Source organism: Neoarius graeffei, chromosome 13, assembly GCF_027579695.1.
Source record: "Neoarius graeffei isolate fNeoGra1 chromosome 13, fNeoGra1.pri, whole genome shotgun sequence".
In the NCBI taxonomy this organism is placed as follows: domain Eukaryota; kingdom Metazoa; phylum Chordata; class Actinopteri; order Siluriformes; family Ariidae; genus Neoarius; species Neoarius graeffei.
In genome coordinates, this window is record NC_083581.1 from 29,391,589 (window position 1) to 29,410,018 (window position 18,430).

At 43.1% G+C, this 18,430-nt stretch overlaps 1 protein-coding gene across 2 annotated transcripts in view; it reads right to left on the reverse strand.

Moving 5' to 3' along the window:
• The window catches only part of magi3a (membrane associated guanylate kinase, WW and PDZ domain containing 3a), a 439,861-nt gene that overhangs the window by 131,994 nt on the left and 289,437 nt on the right, over positions 1-18,430 (reverse strand). For both annotated transcript variants that reach the window (XM_060937472.1, XM_060937471.1), the window contains exons 4-5: positions 14,647-14,853; positions 2,648-2,819 (exon numbers count right to left, since the gene is read on the reverse strand). In XM_060937472.1, the coding sequence (XP_060793455.1) occupies positions 2,648-2,819; positions 14,647-14,853 (379 nt within the window). The remainder of the gene's footprint in view (positions 1-2,647; positions 2,820-14,646; positions 14,854-18,430) is intronic.

The window sequence follows — 18,430 nt, forward strand, 5'->3', positions numbered from 1 at the left end:
GCTGTTTTTGGTTGAAACTCAGTGTGATAAGATATCGTAATGAAACTTGTTGGACAATGTCTTCATAGTGCATTTATTTCAAGAATAAAAACATTTGTTGTCAATGGTCATTTTCATGGAGAAATCAAGAATTATGTTCAATTCCACAAGGGGGGCTAATAATTTTGAGTTCAACTGTATATATATATATATATATATATATATATATATATATAAAAAGTGCTGTCAAAAATGTCGCGTTATTTACGCGTTAACTTGACTCAATTTTAACGCGATAATTTTTTTATCGCGAGATTAACGCTCTGTGACGTGATGTAGGTTTCTCATAAGCTTTTGAAACTGCCAGGAACTTGGAACAGAGACTTTGCTTAGAAAAACGATAACAGCTAGACTGTAATGCCATGCCCCGCACAGCCAGAGTCCTCTGCCCTCCCCCGAAGAGCCACGGTGCTTGGCTTAGGTTTCGTTTTCCCATTGGCGGCTCCAGCCCGACTTTGCAGTGGCTGTGACAAGACGTGTTATGCTCTGCAATAAAAAACAAAAAAAAACAAAAAACATTGGTACAACCAGTGTTCAAACTATGCCGATATTTTCGGGGGGTCCCTTTTTTTCCCTGGGGGGGGGGGGGGGGGTGTGTGCTTGCGCTTGTCTCAGAGCGCAGCTCTCCATCGTGCGCTCACTTCGGATATGCAAATGCTTCCCGTTACACACGATTGCTATGACAATAAACATCATTTTGCCAATATTTTAGAGACCCCACAACATTTCCCAAATCATGTTTTCAAGGGATCTCATGTCTGTTTCAGGGGATCTCAGATCCCCCGAGTACCCCCGTAGTTCGAACGGTGAGCAAGCCGTTCGAACTTTTTTATGCTGATAAGAGAATTACAATGGTTTTTCATGTGACAAAAATGTGCGATTAAATTGCGATTAATCGCGAGTTAACTATGACAGTCGCGACATTAATCGCGATTAAATTTTTTTTAATCGCTTGACAGCACTAATTTATATATCTCATCTCATTATCTCTAGCCGCTTTATCCTTCTACAGGGTCACAGGCAAGCTGGAGCCTATCCCAGCTGACTACGGGTGAAAGGCGGGGTGCACCCTGGACAAGTCGCCAGGTCATCACAGGGCTGACACATAGACACAGACAACCATTCACACCTACGCTCAATTTAGAGTCACCAGTTAACCTAACCTGCATGTCTTTGGACTGTGGGGGAAACCGGAGCACCCGGAGGAAACCCACGCGGACACGGGGAGAACATGCAAACTCCGCACAGAAAGGCCCTCGCCGGCCACGGGGCTCGAACCCAGGACCTTCTTGCTGTGAGGTGACAGCGCTAACCACTACACCACCGTGCCGCCCCATATATATATATATATATATATATATATATATATATATATATATATGGTGAAGTGTTTTTTGTAAAGAGACCTTTATTTAAGATTTCTGGAAGGAGTCTCCAGCATCGGCGCTTTATCAACAAACTACACTTTCCTCCGCTGCGCTTCATGGATCCTTAACACATCAAGCTGAATTTTTTTTTTTAATCTAAAAAAGAAAGAAAGAAAAAGAGAAAGAAAGAAAGGCTGGTGAAGGAACAACTCTTTAAACCTGCTATACTGCAAGATGTAATGGGAACTAGCTTGACGTTCCCTGATTTTAATTCGGTAAAAAATGGACCTGTTGACAGATTGCTCTTGTAGAAGAGGAAAAATAAACGCCGTGCAGAAAAGTCAAGTGTTTGTTGGTCCTTCTCATAGGACTGCATTCTAGAGTCACTAATTATTGTCGTATAACAGCATGCTGGGTCACGCTTTAGTCCTTATATCATACATGCAAAGCACAAAGAGTAGCGTAGTTTGACCTATGCAAGTTAAAAAAAACAAATAAATAAATAAAAATCCACAGTCAGGCTGAGTGGAAGAGAGTATATAAACAAAACCACTGTTTCAGCACACGGGCAGGTGATGTCGTCTACCGTACATCGCATGCCGATCACTGTCAACGCCGATGAAGCAACAGCTATTTACGCTTATTTCTTAGCCTGTTGGAAAAACAGGAAAAAACACCGTCATACACCAAGCATGCTTTTGGCAGCCAGGACAATCTTTCCATGCTGCGTCTGTATTATCTGCCATTTGCATTCGCCCCAGGGATCATGTAAAACATGCGCATGCTGCCATGGGTCGAGTGCAGTTCCCTGGCCTATTTATAAAGCAGACATGTATGACTGCGGCCACATTTAGCACAGCGCAGGTACCGGTAAGTGAAATAATCTGTGCAAATGAGCAGTACGCTCACGAGTGAAACTAGTCCGCTGAAGCACGCCTGTGTTTATTTATACCTTGCAAATAAGAAGGAAGCGGAGTTCACATGCGAGAAAAGCTCCGTCGCTGTATTACGGCAATACGAGACAGAAACGGGTGCACTTTAGTAGTAATGAGTGTGATTCTTGGAATATGGAGCGAGTGATTACGATGAATTGAAAATAAACCCTTCAACGAAACACATACAGACTGTCGTGTTGCTTTTTCAAGAAAAGAAAACTTGGGACCATTTGAAAGCAGCAATGGCTCACTGAGACTTCAAGTCCTGAACTTTTCAAAACATGCATAGCGATACGGCGCACTCACTCTATGAAGTAGACCATGCCGGTTTCGGTGTAGGCCATCTCCCAGTTCTTGGGCAGCCTTTCCTGGTTCTCGTCTCCGGGCAGCATGCTCCAGGCCCCGAGGTCCATGGCACTGCCGGGCTGCGTGTAGCTGGGTACGGTCTTCCTCCAGTCGGCGGTGCCTTCCTTATGCTCTGTAACCGGAGCGAGAACAGGAAGAGGGAAAAAAGTTTGGATGGATGAGAAGATGCAGGTACTCAATGCATCTTGTATAAAGTGTATGAGAGAGACACACAGAGGGGATTTGCATTTCAGGAGGCGTTCCAGGCGAGAGCAGCGGCCTCGTGGGCGGTTCCTCTGGATGCAAATTCCCCACTCGTGCATGACCGGAGTTTCAAAAGTGTCAAACGACAGTGAAGAACCGAAAGGAACTTAGCAACACTCCTCACTTGACACAAACTCGTGCAGCAACGTAGGAGATCGGGAGAAATGGGTGGGCTTACAGCGCTACCTTACCGTACGCCTCATAACCTGGACAACGCCACCGCAGTTTTATAACGAGACAAACGCCTACTGCAGTGACCCACTGAACTGGGGTCATATATAGTGGTGTATTATGTACAACTTTACAATAAAACCTTTCGAGCCGCCGCCCACGCAGCCTTTGTAGCCAGAGAGGTTGTACACAACAACAGACATTTACATGCAGAGTTACAGCTTATGCCACTCGAATCCAGAGCCACTCACAGACACGTTTTATATTCTCCATTTAAAAAAACATGTCCTCATGCTAATTCAATAAATCAGGGCTTAATAATGCACTCCGGTTCAACCCCTGATACACAGCGCCGTGTTTCTAGACTAGATGTTAAACGTTATATTAATCGAGGAGGACATCACCCAACGTGCTTAAAAGTTCAATTATTTTCACGTGTCTTGATTCTCATTAAAAAAAAAAACTGTCAGTAAATGAGCTTTATCTTCACTGGGGCTGTTACCATGGTAACTCGGTTAACCATCACCAGCCACAGATACAAGTTGAGGTTTTTTTTTTTTAAATTACTGCTGATTTAAGTTCTTGGTGAAAAGACAAGTTTTCTTTTAAATACAGCCAGTGATTCGTCTGTTCAAAGCTTTGGTAGCGCTCAGAGGAGCTCCAGAACACGTCGTCCTCATCAAACCTTCCTCTTCATACCTGTCGAAGGGCTTCGATGAGCGATGCAGCTGTTCGACCTTCAGCTTTCGACATGACCCGCTACTGGGTCCAAAAGTGAACGGACACTACCGTTCAAAAGTTTGGGGTCACTTAGTTTGAAATGTCCTTATTTTTGAAAGAAAAGCACTGTTCTTTTCAACGAAGATCACTTTAAACTAATCAGAAATCCACTCTATCCATTGCTAATGTGGTAAATGACTATTCTAGCTGCAAATGTCTGGTTTTTGGTGCAATATCTCCATAGGTGTATAGAGGCCCATTTCCAGCAACTCTCACTCCAGTGTTCTAATGGTACAATGTGTTTGCTCATTGCCTCAGAAGGCTAATGGAGGATTAGAAAACCCTTGTACAATCATGTTAGCACAGCTGAAAACAGTTTAGCTCTTTAGAGAAGCTACAACCCCGATTCCAGAAAAGTTGGGACAAAGTACAAATGGTAAATAAAAACGGAATGCAATGATGTGGAAGTTTCAAAATTCCATATTTTATTCAGAATAGAACATAGATGACATATCAAATGTTTAAACTGAGAAAATGTATCATTTAAAGAGAAAAATTAGGTGATTTTAAATTTCATGACAACAAATCTCAAAAAAGTTGGGACAAGGCCATGTTTCCCACTGTGAGACATCCCCTTTTCTCTTTACAACAGTCTGTAAACGTCTGGGGACTGAGGAGACAAGCTGCTCAAGTTTAGGGATAGGAATGTTAACCCATTCTTGTCTAATGTAGGATTCTAGTTGCTCAACTGTCTTAGGTCTTTTTTGTCGTATCTTCCGTTTTATGATGCGCCAAATGTTTTCTATGGGTGAAAGATCTGGACTGCAGGCTGGCCAGTTCAGTACCCGGACCCTTCTTCTACGCAGCCATGATGCTGTAATTGATGCAGTATGTGGTTTGGCATTGTCATGTTGGAAAATGCAAGGTCTTCCCTGAAAGAGACGTCGTCTGGATGGGAGCATATGTTGCTCTAGAACCTGGATATACCTTTCAGCATTGATGGTGTCTTTCCAGATGTGTAAGCTGCCCATGCCACACGCACTAATGCAACCCCATACCATCAGAGATGCAGGCTTCTGAACTGAGCGCTGATAACAACTCGGGTCGTCCTTCTCCTCTTTAGTCCGAATGACACGGCGTCCCTGATTTCCATAAAGAACTTCAAATTTTGATTCGTCTGACCACAGAACAGTTTTCCACTTTGCCACAGTCCATTTTAAATGAGCCTTGGCCCAGAGAAGACGTCTGCGCTTCTGGATCATGTTTAGATACGGCTTCTTCTTTGAACTATAGAGTTTTAGTTGGCAACGGCGGATGGCATGATGAATTGCGTTCACAGATAATGTTCTCTGGAAATATTCCTGAGCCCATTTTGTGATTTCCAATACAGAAGCATGCCTGTATGTGATGCAGTGCCGTCTAAGGGCCCGAAGATCACGGGCACCCAGTATGGTTTTCCGGCCTTGACCCTTACGCACAGAGATTCTTCCAGATTCTCTGAATCTTTTGATTATATTATGCACTGTAGATGATGATATGTTCAAACTCTTTGCAATTTTACACTGTCGAACTCCTTTCTGATATTGCTCCACTATTTGTCGGCGCAGAATTAGGGGGATTGGTGATCCTCTTCTCATCTTTACTTCTGAGAGCCGCTGCCACTCCAAGATGCTCTTTTTATACCCAGTCATGTTAATGCCCTATTGCCAATTGACCTAATGAGTTGCAATTTGGTCCTCCAGCTGTTCCTTTTTTGTACCTTTAACTTTTCCAGCCTCTTATTGCCCCTGTCCCAACTTTTTTGACATGTGTTGCTGTCATGAAATTTCAAATGAGCCAATATTTGGCATGAAATTTCAAAATGTCTCACTTTCGACATTTGATATGTTGTCTATGTTCTATTGTGAATACAATATCAGTTTTTGAGATTTGTAAATTATTGCATTCCATTTTTATTTACAATTTGTACTTTGTCCCAACTTTTTTGGAATCGGGGTTGTATAAAACTGACCTTCCTTTGAGCAGATTGAGGCGCTGTTTACACATACCCGGGTAGTTTTAAAAACGCATATTTTCTAAACTCCGTTTTCCAAAATAACTTCGTGCACACAGCTGCGTTTTTTAAAAAAATTACGTTTATATTGATCCGCATAAATACGCTGTCAAGAGCTGTTAATCTGTGGAATTGACAGATGGCTGCTTTATCTCCACATGCGTGCCATCCACAGCCCCTAGGCATTGACGGAGACCATGCATTTCCTCAAACTTGGCGACGAGGTGCTGTACAGATTCCTCCGATGTGGCCAACTTTATGTACATGGGGCCAATGTGGATGGTAATTGCTCGACATACTTCTCTCACTATGATGGACACTGTTGGGCGAGCAAGGCCGAACGCATTAGCTGTCTTGCGCAGTCTACCCTCGTCAGCCAGGTAATAGAGTGTGCAGGCAACTTTTTTGACGACATCGACAGAAGCGTGCATGTGAGTACACTCACCCTGTATGTACGGACGTACCAACTCTGCGAGTGACGGGAGTGAGGATCGCGACATTCTGAAATTTTCCTGCCATTCCTCCGGGACGACAACGCCATTCTCGAAATTCTCCCACCAGATAGCAGTCCGTCCAGGTCGAACCCAAAATCGCCGACGCTGGCGGTGGTACGGTCGGGCTCTTTTGGTCACCAGAAGCTCCGCAATTGCTGCCCTCTGAGCCCTAATGCGTCTCTGCTGGTCAATGAGCTTTATGAGCTTTATTCTCAAAAGCAAACAGGCGAATATAGCTCTTAATAACAGAAATGCTGCTACTCTGAGTGTTTCCATGCTTGTCATACGTACAATGGTCGCTCTTTTGTGGCGCGAAGATTGCCTAAAACTCCGTTTTGGTCTCTTTACACAAACGCAAAACGGAGTTTTCAAAAAAATCTCCACTTTTGCCGGGGTTTTTAGAAAGAATCGTTTTCAGAGGAAAAAACTCTGTGTATAAACGAAAGGCACAAACGAAGGCAAAGGTCTGCGTTTTTAAAAACACCCGGGTATGTGTAAACGGCGCCTGAGTTTCTGGAGCATCACATTTGTGGGGTCGATTAAATGCTCAAAATGGCCAGAAAAATGTCTTGACTATATTTTCTATTCATTTTACAACTTATGGTGGGAAATAAAAGTGCAACTTTTCATGGAAAACACAAAATTGTCTGGGTGACCCCAAACTTTTGAACGGTAGTGTACAAACCCATTGAGCCCGTTCAGCAACTCGCTCCACTTTTTCCTGCAAAACCAGAAAAAGCATGACGAAGCTGAAACGTGACAGGAGCCGCTCAAAGGTGATGCCGACGTCCTAAGATGTTTTAATTTCTACTTTCGCTCCACCAAGCCCAACGATTTAAATGATCAATCACCACCGAGGCTGACAAACGTGACACAATTTCATAACATCCTGAACATGAAGCTAATGTGATTTTAATGTCAGGATCATTAGAGTAGAGTAATTAGGAAAGATTCGGACTGCAGTGTACAGTGTCTTGCAAAAGTATTCATCCCCTTTGGTGTTTGTCCTGTTTTGTTGTGTTACAAGCTAGAATTAAAATGGATTTTTGGAGGGTTGGCACCATTTGATTTACACAAACATGCCGACCACTTTAAGGCAGCTGGGCCATAGAAGGTTCACGCTGCACGCTGCACGCTACACGTTCACGTGAAGAACCGGACCCTGGGCCATTAAACTTCATGCTTGGATGTTCACGTGTTGCGTCTGTTCTACTTTGACCGAGTAACCAACAATATGGACTCTTCGGATGACGACGATTGCCTCATTCTGCTTTTACTGAGACAGAGGAAGAGAAAAAGGAACAGAATTTGGAGCCGAGAACACTTCCTTCTGAGAGAAACCCGTGGTGAATTTCACCGAACATTCTATAATCTGCTTGACAATCCCGATGAAGAACTATTTTTCAATTATACCATTCAATTATATTTTTTCTGAAGTTTTCCCCTGAAAGCATAGAGTTATCTCCCTAGACCCGTTCTGATTGGCTGGCGCGGCGGTGACCGCATGCATTGACTGGAATTTCCATCTTCACGCCTAGAAAAAAGTGTGCATGTTCATTTCTCGCTTCACGCGTGAAGTGTGCAGCGTGCAACGTGAACGCCGTTCTATGGCCCAGAGCAAGTCATGCTACGTTTGTCCACTTTTCTTTACACGCGTGTAGCGTGCAGCATGCAGCGTGCAGCGTGAACCTTCTATGGCCCAGCTGCCTAAAGGTGCATTTTTTGTGTGACACAAACAGTAAGATGAAAAAACAGAAATCTGGAGTGTGCATAGGTATTCACCCCCTTTCATATGAAACTCCTAAATAAGAGCTCGTCCAACCAATTCACTTCATAAGTCACATAATTAGTTGACTAAGATCCACCTGTGTGCGATCAAAGTGTCACATGACCTGTCACATGATGTCCGTATAAATCAACCTGTTCTGGAAGGACCCTGACTCTGCAACACGACTAAGCAAGCAACATGAAAACCAAGGAGCCTCCAAACAGGTCAGAGACAGGAGTTGTGGAGAAGTATAGATCAGGATTAGGTTATAGAAAATGTCCCATGGAGCACCATTAAAGGAACAGTCCACCGTACTTCCATAATGAAATATGCTCTTATCTGAATTGAGACGAGCTGCTCCGTACCTCTCCGAGCTTTGCGCGACCTCCCAGTCAGTCAGACGCAGTCAGACGCGCTGTCACTCCTGTTAGCAATGTAGCTAGGCTCAGTATGGCCAATTGGTATTTTCTGGGGCTGTAGTTAGATGCGACCAAACTCTTCCGCGTTTTTCCTGTTTACATAGGTTTATATGACCAGTGATATGAAACAAGTTCAGTTACACAAATTGAAACGTAGCGATTTTCTATGCTATGGAAAGTCCGCACTATAATGACAGGCGTACTAACACCTTCTGCGCGCTTCGGCAGCGCATTGATATCTGAGCTCCGTATCAATGCGCTGCCGAAGCGCGCAGAAGGTGTTAGTACGCCTGTCATTATAGTGCGGACTTTCCATAGCATAGAAAATCGCCACGTTTCAATTTGTGTAACTGAACTTGTTTCATGTCACTGGTCATATAAACCTATGTAAACAGGAAAAACACGGAAGAGTTTGGTCGCATCTAACTACAGCCCCAAAAAATACCATTGGCCATACTGAGCCTAGCTACATTGCTAACAGGAGTGACAGTGCGTCTGACTGACTGGGAGGTCGCGCAAAGCTCGGAGAGGTACGGAGCAGCTCGTCTCAATTCAGATAAGAGCGTATTTCATTATGGAAGTACGGTGGACTGTTCCTTTAAATCCATTATAGCAAAATGGAAAGAACATGGCACCACTACAGACATGACAAGAGAAGGCCGCCCACCAAAACTCACAGACCGGGCAAGGAGGGCATTAATCAGAGATGCAAAATATAGGGTGTTCACACGGCACATATTTGCATCGATGCTGCACCGATGTATTTTGTTGCGATATATCTTACACCGGTGTAAATTTTGTGGAGCGTTCACACGTCACAACCCTGCTTACTAGAGAGAAGCGTGTTAGCACCGGTGCAGCCCCACTTGCGGTCACACAGCAGTTTCTGCAACCGTGCAATAGTAGCAAAAACTTTATTACTATCATTTCCTTTGATAGTAATAAAGTTTTGATATCATTTCCTTTTTTTTTTTCCCCTTTCTCTTTTTCTCCTTTTTCTTTTTGGCATTTTAATATTTTATTTCTACTGTTGTTTAATTCTTATTATTTTCTTTTAAGGCGGCACGGTGGTGTAGCGGTTAGCGCTGTCGCCTCACAGCAAGAAGGTCCTGGGTTCGAGCCCCGGGGCCGGCGAGGGCCTTTCTGTGCGGAGTTTGCATGTTCTCCCCGTGTCCGCGTGGGTTTCCTCCGGGTGCTCCGGTTTCCCCCACAGTCCAAAGACATGCAGGTTAGGTTAACTGGTGACTCTAAATTGACCGTAGGTGTGAATGGTTGTCTGTGTCTATGTGTCAGCCCTGTGATGACCTGGCGACTTGTCCAGGGTGTACCCCGCCTTTCGCCCGTAGTCAGCTGGAATAGGCTCCAGCTTGCCTGCGACCCTGTAGAAGGATAAAGCGGCTAGAGATAATGAGATGAGATGAGAGATGAGATTTTCTTTTAATTCTTTTAATTAATTATTTTAGAATAAAGATAAAATTATTTTATGTAATTTTATTTCTCTATTGTTTACTGTTTTGTTTTTACTTCTGTAAAGCACATTGAACTGCCATTGTGTATGAAATGCTATATAAATAAACTTGCCTTGCCTTATTACTATCATTTCCGATAGTAATAATGCGGAAATGAAATATGCGCATGCATGAAAATGTACTTCCTTTTCCCGGTTGTCATGGCATCACCTAGCGCCAGGAAAACAACATGGATGAAGACACCAGTGTTGCCAGATATTGCTGACGTTTTCCAGCCCAAAATATGTTCAAATCCGCCAAAATGCACTTAAAACTGCCCAATCTGGCAACACTGGAAGACACACAGTCCTCACGCGTAGCGAGTCTACCCCTGTAGCGTTCAGACGTCCCATTTTATATCGGTGCTGCCCCGCAAACTAGCATTTACTCCGGAGTAAATTTCTTAAACCACCTCCCGAGCAGGGTTAGATTTGCACCGGTTTAAGCAGCTTTCAGGGGCTACACCGGCATAACTTTGTACCGTGTGAACGCTCTACCGGGGCAGCCCCGGTGCTACACCGGAGTAAACGTTGCCGTGTGAACACCCCTAAAGACACCAAAGATAACACTGAAGGAGCTGCAAAGATCCACAGCGGAGATGGGAGTATCTGTCCATAGGACCACTTTAAGCCGTACACTCCACAGAGCGGGGCTTTATGGAAGAGTGGCCAGAAAAGTCTCATTGCTTAAGAAAACATGTTTGGAGTTAGCCCAACAGCATGTGGCAGACTCCCCAAACACATGGAAGAAGATTCTCTGGTCAGAGAATAAAATTGATCTTTTTGGCCATCATGGGAAACACCATGTGTGGTGCAAACCCAACACCCTGAGAAGACCATTTCTACAGTGAAGCATGGTGGGGGCAGCATCATGTTGTGGGGATGTTTTTCATCTGCAGGGACAGGAAAGCTGGTCAGGACTGAAGGAAAGATGGATGGCACTAAATACAGGGCAATTCTGGAGGAAAACCTGTTTGAGTCGGCCAGAGGTTTGAGACTGGGACGAAGGTTCACGTTCCAGCAGGACAATGACCCTAACCATGCTGCTAAAGCTACACTGGAGTGGTTTAAAGAGAAACATTTAAATGTCTTGGAATGGCCTAATCAATGCCCAGACCTCAATCCAATTGAGAATCTGTGGCACAACTTGAAGATTGCTGTACACCAACACAACCCATCTAACTTGAAGGAGTCGGAGCAGTTTTGCCTTGAGAAATGGGCAAAAATCCCAGTGGCTAGATGTGCTAAGCTAATAGAGATACACGCCAAGAGACTTGCAGCTGTAAGTGCAGCAAAGTATTGTCTTTGGGGGAGGTTCATATGAAAGGGGGTGAATACCTAAGCACACTCCAGATTTCTATTTTTTTCATCTTAATTATTGTCTGTCACACAATTTAAAAAAAAAAAATTGCACCTTTAAAAAGTGGTAGGCATGTTGTGTAAATCAAATGGTACTAACCCTCCAAAAATCTATTTTAATTCCAACTTGTAATGCGACAAAACAGGACCAACACCAAGGGGGATGAATACTTTTGCAAGACACTGTGTATTTGGAGTTGCTGGGTCTTCGTTTTTTGTGCACCGTGTTTGTGCAGCAGGTCTGTATGAAGTTCTGCATGTTCTCCCTGTGGGTTTCCACTGCCCAAAAACATGCTGGGAGGTGGATCAGTGACACCAAATTGCCCCTAGGTGTGAACGCTTGCTCGGATGAATTGGCGTCCCATCCAAGACGCATTCCTACCTCAAACCCAGTGTTCTCAGGAGCCAACAAATGTGACGAAACGTGAAGAGTTTGACGATAACCGTGGAGGATTTCAGCAATGCCGATATGATATCCTAGACGATGTGTGGTTTTGGAGTTATGCTGTACATTTGGAAGCCAAGGTCAACCAATTGGTTGGTGCTCCAGGGTCATCTTTTGATGGTGGCTCAACTGGTTAAGGCTCTGGGTTACTGATCAGAGGGTTAGGGGTTCAAGCCCCAGCCCCACCAAGCTGCCACAATTGGGCCCTTGGGCAAGGCCCTTAACCCTATCAGCTCAAGCTATCCACACAGAAGTCGGGGGAAAAGACATGTAGGTGATGACTGCATATCAAATATTGATTTTTGTTTCATTTATTATGGCTTACTTCCATTTATAGTCATTTTTTTACAATGTTGAAACATTTCAGTTCATTATTTTGAAGCCATTTTTGGTCTACAGCATTTCTTTACACGTGCCTAAGACTTTTGCACAGCACTGTATGTTCTAGACCAGGGCTTTTCAAAGTGTGGGGGGCACGCCTCCCCTAGGGGGCGCCAGAGTTCTTCGGGGGGGCACAACGTGAGGAAAAATAAACCAGAATAAGTTACTATTGCAGACATTTAGCAAACTTCAGCTAGCCTTTGCCAGAGACAAAATGGATCGATTTTCAGTACCTAAAGCTACAGTGAGAGAGGAGACAGAGTCTTGGCCAAGCAAAAAAAGAAGGAAGTATGACCACGATTATTTAAAGTTTGGATTTTCATGGACTGGATCTGAAGATGCTCCACTGCCACAGTGTGTTGTCTGCCAAGAGGTGCTAGCTAACGATGCTATGAGATGTTTAAAATGTGTAAAACAAGATGTTTTAAAATAAAAGCACAGATGTTTAAAATGTGTAAAAAAATGTTTTAAAAAGCGCACGTTTAAAATGTGTAAAAAAAAAGATGTTTTAAAAAGCACAGATGTTTAAAATGTGTAAAAAAAAGTTTTAAAAAAGCACAGGTGTTTAAAATGTGTAAAAAAAAAAGTTTTAAAAAGCACAGATGTTTAAAATGTGTAAAAAATGTTTTAAAAAGCAGATGTTTAAAATGTGCAAAAAAGATGTTTTAAAAAGCACAGATGTTTAAAATGTGTAAAAAAAGTTAAAAAGCACAGATGTTTAAAATGTGTAAAAAAAAGTTTTAAAAAGCACAGATGTTTAAAATGTGCGAAAAAGATGTTTTAAAAAAGCACAGATGTTTAAAATGTGTAAAAGATGTTTTAAAAAGCACAGATGTTTAAAATGTGCAAAAAGATGTTTTAAAAAGCATAAATGTTTAAAATGTGTAAAAAAAGGTTTTAAAAAGCACAGATGTTTAAAATGTGTAAAAAGATGTTTTAAAAAGCATAAATGTTTAAAATGTGTAAAAAAAAGATGTTTTAAAAAGCATAAATGTTTAAAATGTGTAAAAAAAAGATGTTTTAAAAAGCACAGATGTTTAAAATGTGTAAAAAAAAGATGTTTTAATAAAGCTCACATTTTAAATGTGTAAAAAAAGATGATGTTTTCAAAAAGCGCAGATGTTTAAAATGTGTAAAAGAAAAAAATAAAAGTGTACAACAACCTTTTTTTTTTTTAAATATGAATGGAACATTAAGTATAGCAACAACAAAAATTGTAAGGGGGGGGTGCTGTTGTTTATTTGCTCTCTGAGGGGGGGCTGACTCTCCCACACTTTGAAAACCCCTGCGCTAGACATTTCGTTTTGGGCTGGTACAGGACGAGGCATCAAAAATGTTTGGTTTTCCCAGTGAAACAAAGCACAAAATGAAAATGCATCTCAAAAACGATTATTTTCCAGATGGTCATCCATGCTGTCATCCAGAACGCTAAAGGACAGGACCAAACCACCAACCGACACCTACACGCTACATAAACACAGTATGAATTCAGATTCAAGGCTGTACTCCTCTGACACAGGCATTCCTGTACACTCCACAGTTCGCAGACGCTGTGTTTGAATTGTATTCATTCCGCCACCTGATCTGAGTGAAAGTAAACAGCGTCCTTGGCTTTAATGCTCATCCTTAAATCTTCCTTTCGTCCAGCATGACGCAGCAAAACTTTTAACAAGCTCCACTGGAAGCTTGCTCAGTACCCAAGCTTGACAGGGTAAATCACCAGGCTGGCAGCCTGAAGCTCTCGATACACACGAGTTTAAGCCCTGTCTGAAATCAGGTGCATAATATCCGTCACACAACATAACCAAAAAAAAATAATAATAATCTGCTAAATATTTACCTCGCAAGACAGATGGTGCTATTTAGAGCTGTCCTTAATGAACAGATAAGTGTGTAGCTCTTCAGAGACTTGGAGCAGACAGGCATACAAGAGATAAGCTCGCAAGTACATTTTTATCATCTTGAGGCAATTCCTGAAGCTCAACTGAACCCACGGCAATTCTTTTTCACGCGACTTGACGGGAAACATGTCCCGAGAGCCGTACGCTCGCTCTCAAATCGTGTACGAGGCACAAAGTCAAACAAGCCGATACAAATCGAGAGCTTCACGTTGAAACATCATGTGATCTCACCGTGGCACGGGTGTTGGTGCCAGACGGGCTGCTTTGCTGACCTCCTCGGATTTGCACACGCTACCAATTTCGGAAGCTGACAGGAAGGCTACGGTTACTCGAATCGCCACTCTTTACAACCGAGATGAGCAGAAAAGCATCTCAAAACACATGAACCTTGAGGGAGACGAATGGGCGACAGCAGCACAAAACCACATCATCAGGTTCCACTGAAGCCAGACACCTGAATATTGAAAATACATCTCACCTGCAAGTCCGTTCACCAGTGCCGGCCTCTCCTCTTCTTCTTCTTCCTCAGGCGCCGTGCTGTCCTTCCTCTCCATCTTGCTGACGGAGGTGGTCCGTTTGCGCTGCACCTCGGTTTCAAACTCCTCGTCGAACAGCACCTGGTCCACCAGGTCAGGCTGCACAGGGCTGGGCTCGGCCGGAGGTTTCGGGGTGCCGTAATAATTACCTGAAGAAGACGAGAACAGATTGTGTGCCTCGTGACTGTGCTGTACGATCACGTTTTACAAGCTACAGTGTGGGAAAAAAAAAATCGTTGATTAATTCACGCAACATTAATAATATTCACCTTAACCTCCTAGGGCTTAGCGGTCACATGCGTGGACAGCACTTTATGGAAATTCGGAACAAGAATCCACATATGTGGACATACTTTTTCTCTAAAAGTACATCTTATCAAAAGATGCTTAGTTTTTATTCTAATCAGGTTCTAATAAGCCCAAATAGCAAAGAGAAATAAAAAATGCATGTAAAAAAAAAAAAAACAGCTTGGGCCTTAGGAGGTTAAACACAAATTTGATGTGATGCAATGCGATTATGCGAGCTCTTAAAACAAAATCGCATGACGACGGAATCGACAAGCGATAACGAGCTCCTGCTGCTTCTTTTAGGGGCCGGAGGAAGAAAAGTCTGGGTTCAGCCAATCGTGAGAAGTAGACAAGATCGTGGGACGTTTCACTGCTTGGTTCAGAAGATCCTGAGACTCGTAGCAAGCTTCATCACATCACAAAGTAGGCGACGGACCATGGACTGTACACCTGCCGTTTTCATTGGCGAGCTCCTCTTGTATTTTGCGTCATTATCTTTATCGTTTCTGTTTCCCCTCGTCAAACAGTGTTGGGTTTTGAGACGCAAAGGCGGGCCCGGCGCGATGGGCGGGCCCGCCCATTTAGTCACGTGGGCCCGCCCTAGTGTTGTCCCGCCCGCCCTGTCATAGGCTAGGGCCAACAGCTTAGCACAATATTTAAAATACAGTTGTGCTCATAAGTTTACATACCCTGGCAGAATTTTTGCTTTCTTGGCCTTTTTTCAGAGAATATGAATGATAACACAAAAACTTTTTTCCCCACTCATGGTTAGTGGTTGGGTGAAGCCATTTATTGATAAACAACTGTGTTTTCTATTTTTAAATCATAAATGACAACAAAAAACATCCAAATGACCCTGATCAAAAGTTTACATACCCCAGTTCTTAATACCGTGTATTGCCCCCTCTAACATCAATGACAGCCTGAAGTCTTTTGTGGTCGTTGTGGATGAGGCTCTTTATTTTCTCAGATGGTAAAGCTGCCCATTCTTCTTGGCAAAAAGCCTCCAGTTCCTGTAAATTCCTGGGCTGTCTTGCATGAACTGCGCGCTTGAGATCTCCCCAGAGTGGCTCAATGATATTGAGGTCAGGAGACTGAGATGGCCACTCCAGAACCTTCACTTTGTTCTACTGTAGCCAAGGACAGGTCGACTTGGCCTTGTGTTTTGGATCGTTGTCATGTTGGAACGTCCAAGTACGTCCCATGCGCAGCTTCCGGGCTGATGAGTGCAAATGTGCCTGCGGTATTTGCTGATAACGTGCTGCATTCATCTTTCCTTCAACTGTGACCAAGTTTCCTGTGCCTTTGTAGCTCACACATCCCCAAAACATCAGCGATCCACCTCCGTGCTTTACAGTAGGAATGGTGTTCCTTTCATCATAGGCCTTGTTGACACCTCTCCAAATGTAACGTTTATGGTTGTGGCCAGAAAGTTCAATTTTGGTCTCATCACTCCAAATTACCTTGTTCCAGAAGTTTTGAGGCTCGTCTGGCGTATTGTAGGCGAGATACTTTGTGGCATTTGCCTGGTTTTAACAGAACCCCTGATTTTCCATTTGTTAATCACAGTTTGAACACTGCTGACTGGCATCATCAATTCCGTGGATATCTTTTTGGATCCCTTTCCTGTTTTATACAGTTCAACTACCTTTTCCCGTAGATCCGTTGACAATTCTTTTGCTTTCCCCATGACTCAGAATCCAGAAATGTCAGTGGCTGGATGAAAGATGCAAGAGTCTGTCTGGATCCCAGAAACTCACTCAGCTTTTATGCACACACACTGATTACAAGCAAACAGATCACAGGTGAGGACGTTACCTTTAGTAGCCATTCAAACCCATTTATGTCAACTTCTGCGCATGTTATCAGGCCAAAATCACCAGGGTATGTGAACTTTAGATCAGGGTCATTTGGGTAGTTTCTGTTGTCATTATGATTTAAAAAGAGAAAAGCACAGTCGTTTGACAATAAATGGTTTCACCCAACCACTAAGCATGAGTGGAAAAGATGTTTTTGTGTCATCATTCATATTCTCTGAAAAATGGTCCAAGAATCAGATTCTGCCAGGGTATGTAAACTTATGAGCACAATAAATAAATAAATAAATAAATAAATTGGGCGGCACGGTGGTGTAGTGGTTAGCGCTGTCACCTCACAGCAAGAAGGTCCGGGTTCGAGCCCTGTGGCCGGCGAGGGCCTTTCTGTGCGGAGTTTGCATGTTCTCCCCGTGTCCGCGTGGGTTTCCTCCGGGTGCTCCGGTTTCCCCCACAGTCCAAAGACATGCAGGTTAGGTTAACTGGTGACTCTAAATTGACCGTAGGTGTGAATGTGAGTGTGAATGGTTGTCTGTGTCTATGTGTCAGCCCTGTGATGACCTGGCGACTTGTCCAGGGTGTACCCCGCCTTTCGCCCGTAGTCAGCTGGGATAGGCTCCAGCTTGCCTGCGACCCTGTAGAAGGATAAAGCGGCTACAGATAATGAGATGAGATAAATAAATTGCAGGCTACTACAATTAAACACTTTTTTTTTTTAAAAAAAGGGCATAATATTAAAGAAAAAGTCCTTAATTTAAAATGTGTATACATGACACACTGTTTTCTTAACGTTTCGGCCTGCGCCCATCTCGTCAGCCCTGCGCGGTCATGCACTTGGCGTTTGATTTGCAAACTAAGCACTCGAGGTAAGAAACTGGTTTTGACGTTTCAGTTAACCTACAAAACACATCTGTATTCAAGATTAATGTTGTCATGCTTCACAAAACTAGATTTGAGACATAAAACTTTTAATGCGCATGGTTTCACTGAGAAGGGATTCAGTGACTGCAGTTAGGCTTTGTGCAGGGAGGATGAGTGTGATGTAATCTTCTGTTGCGCACTCTTAATTGTAAACATCAATCTTAATTTGCTGTCAACATTGATCACAATCATCCGTTTGCGCATTCAGTGTTGGGTGTTCGGAACGAGTTTACAACATGACTCGTGTGCAAATGGAATACTGCCAATATTCCGTATGAAACGGAATATTCCCTGCAAATGCGCTCAGTGACGGACAATATATAGCAGCGGAACAGGGTGTCTGAAGAGCTCAAAATACAACCCCGATTCCAAAAAAGTTGGGACAAAGTACAAATTGTAAATAAAAACGGAATGCAATGATGTGGAAGTTTAAAAATTCCATATTTTATTCAGAATAGAACATAGATGACATATCAAATGTTTAAACTGAGAAAATGTATCATTTAAAGAGAAAAATTAGGTGATTTTTAAATTTCATGACAACAACACATCTCAAAAAAGTTGGGACAAGGCCATGTTTCCCACTGTGAGACATCCCCTTTTCTCTTTACAACAGTCTGTAAACGTCTGGGGACTGAGGAGACAAGTTGCTCAAGTTTAGGGATAGGAATGTTAACCCATTCTTGTCTAATGTAGGATTCTA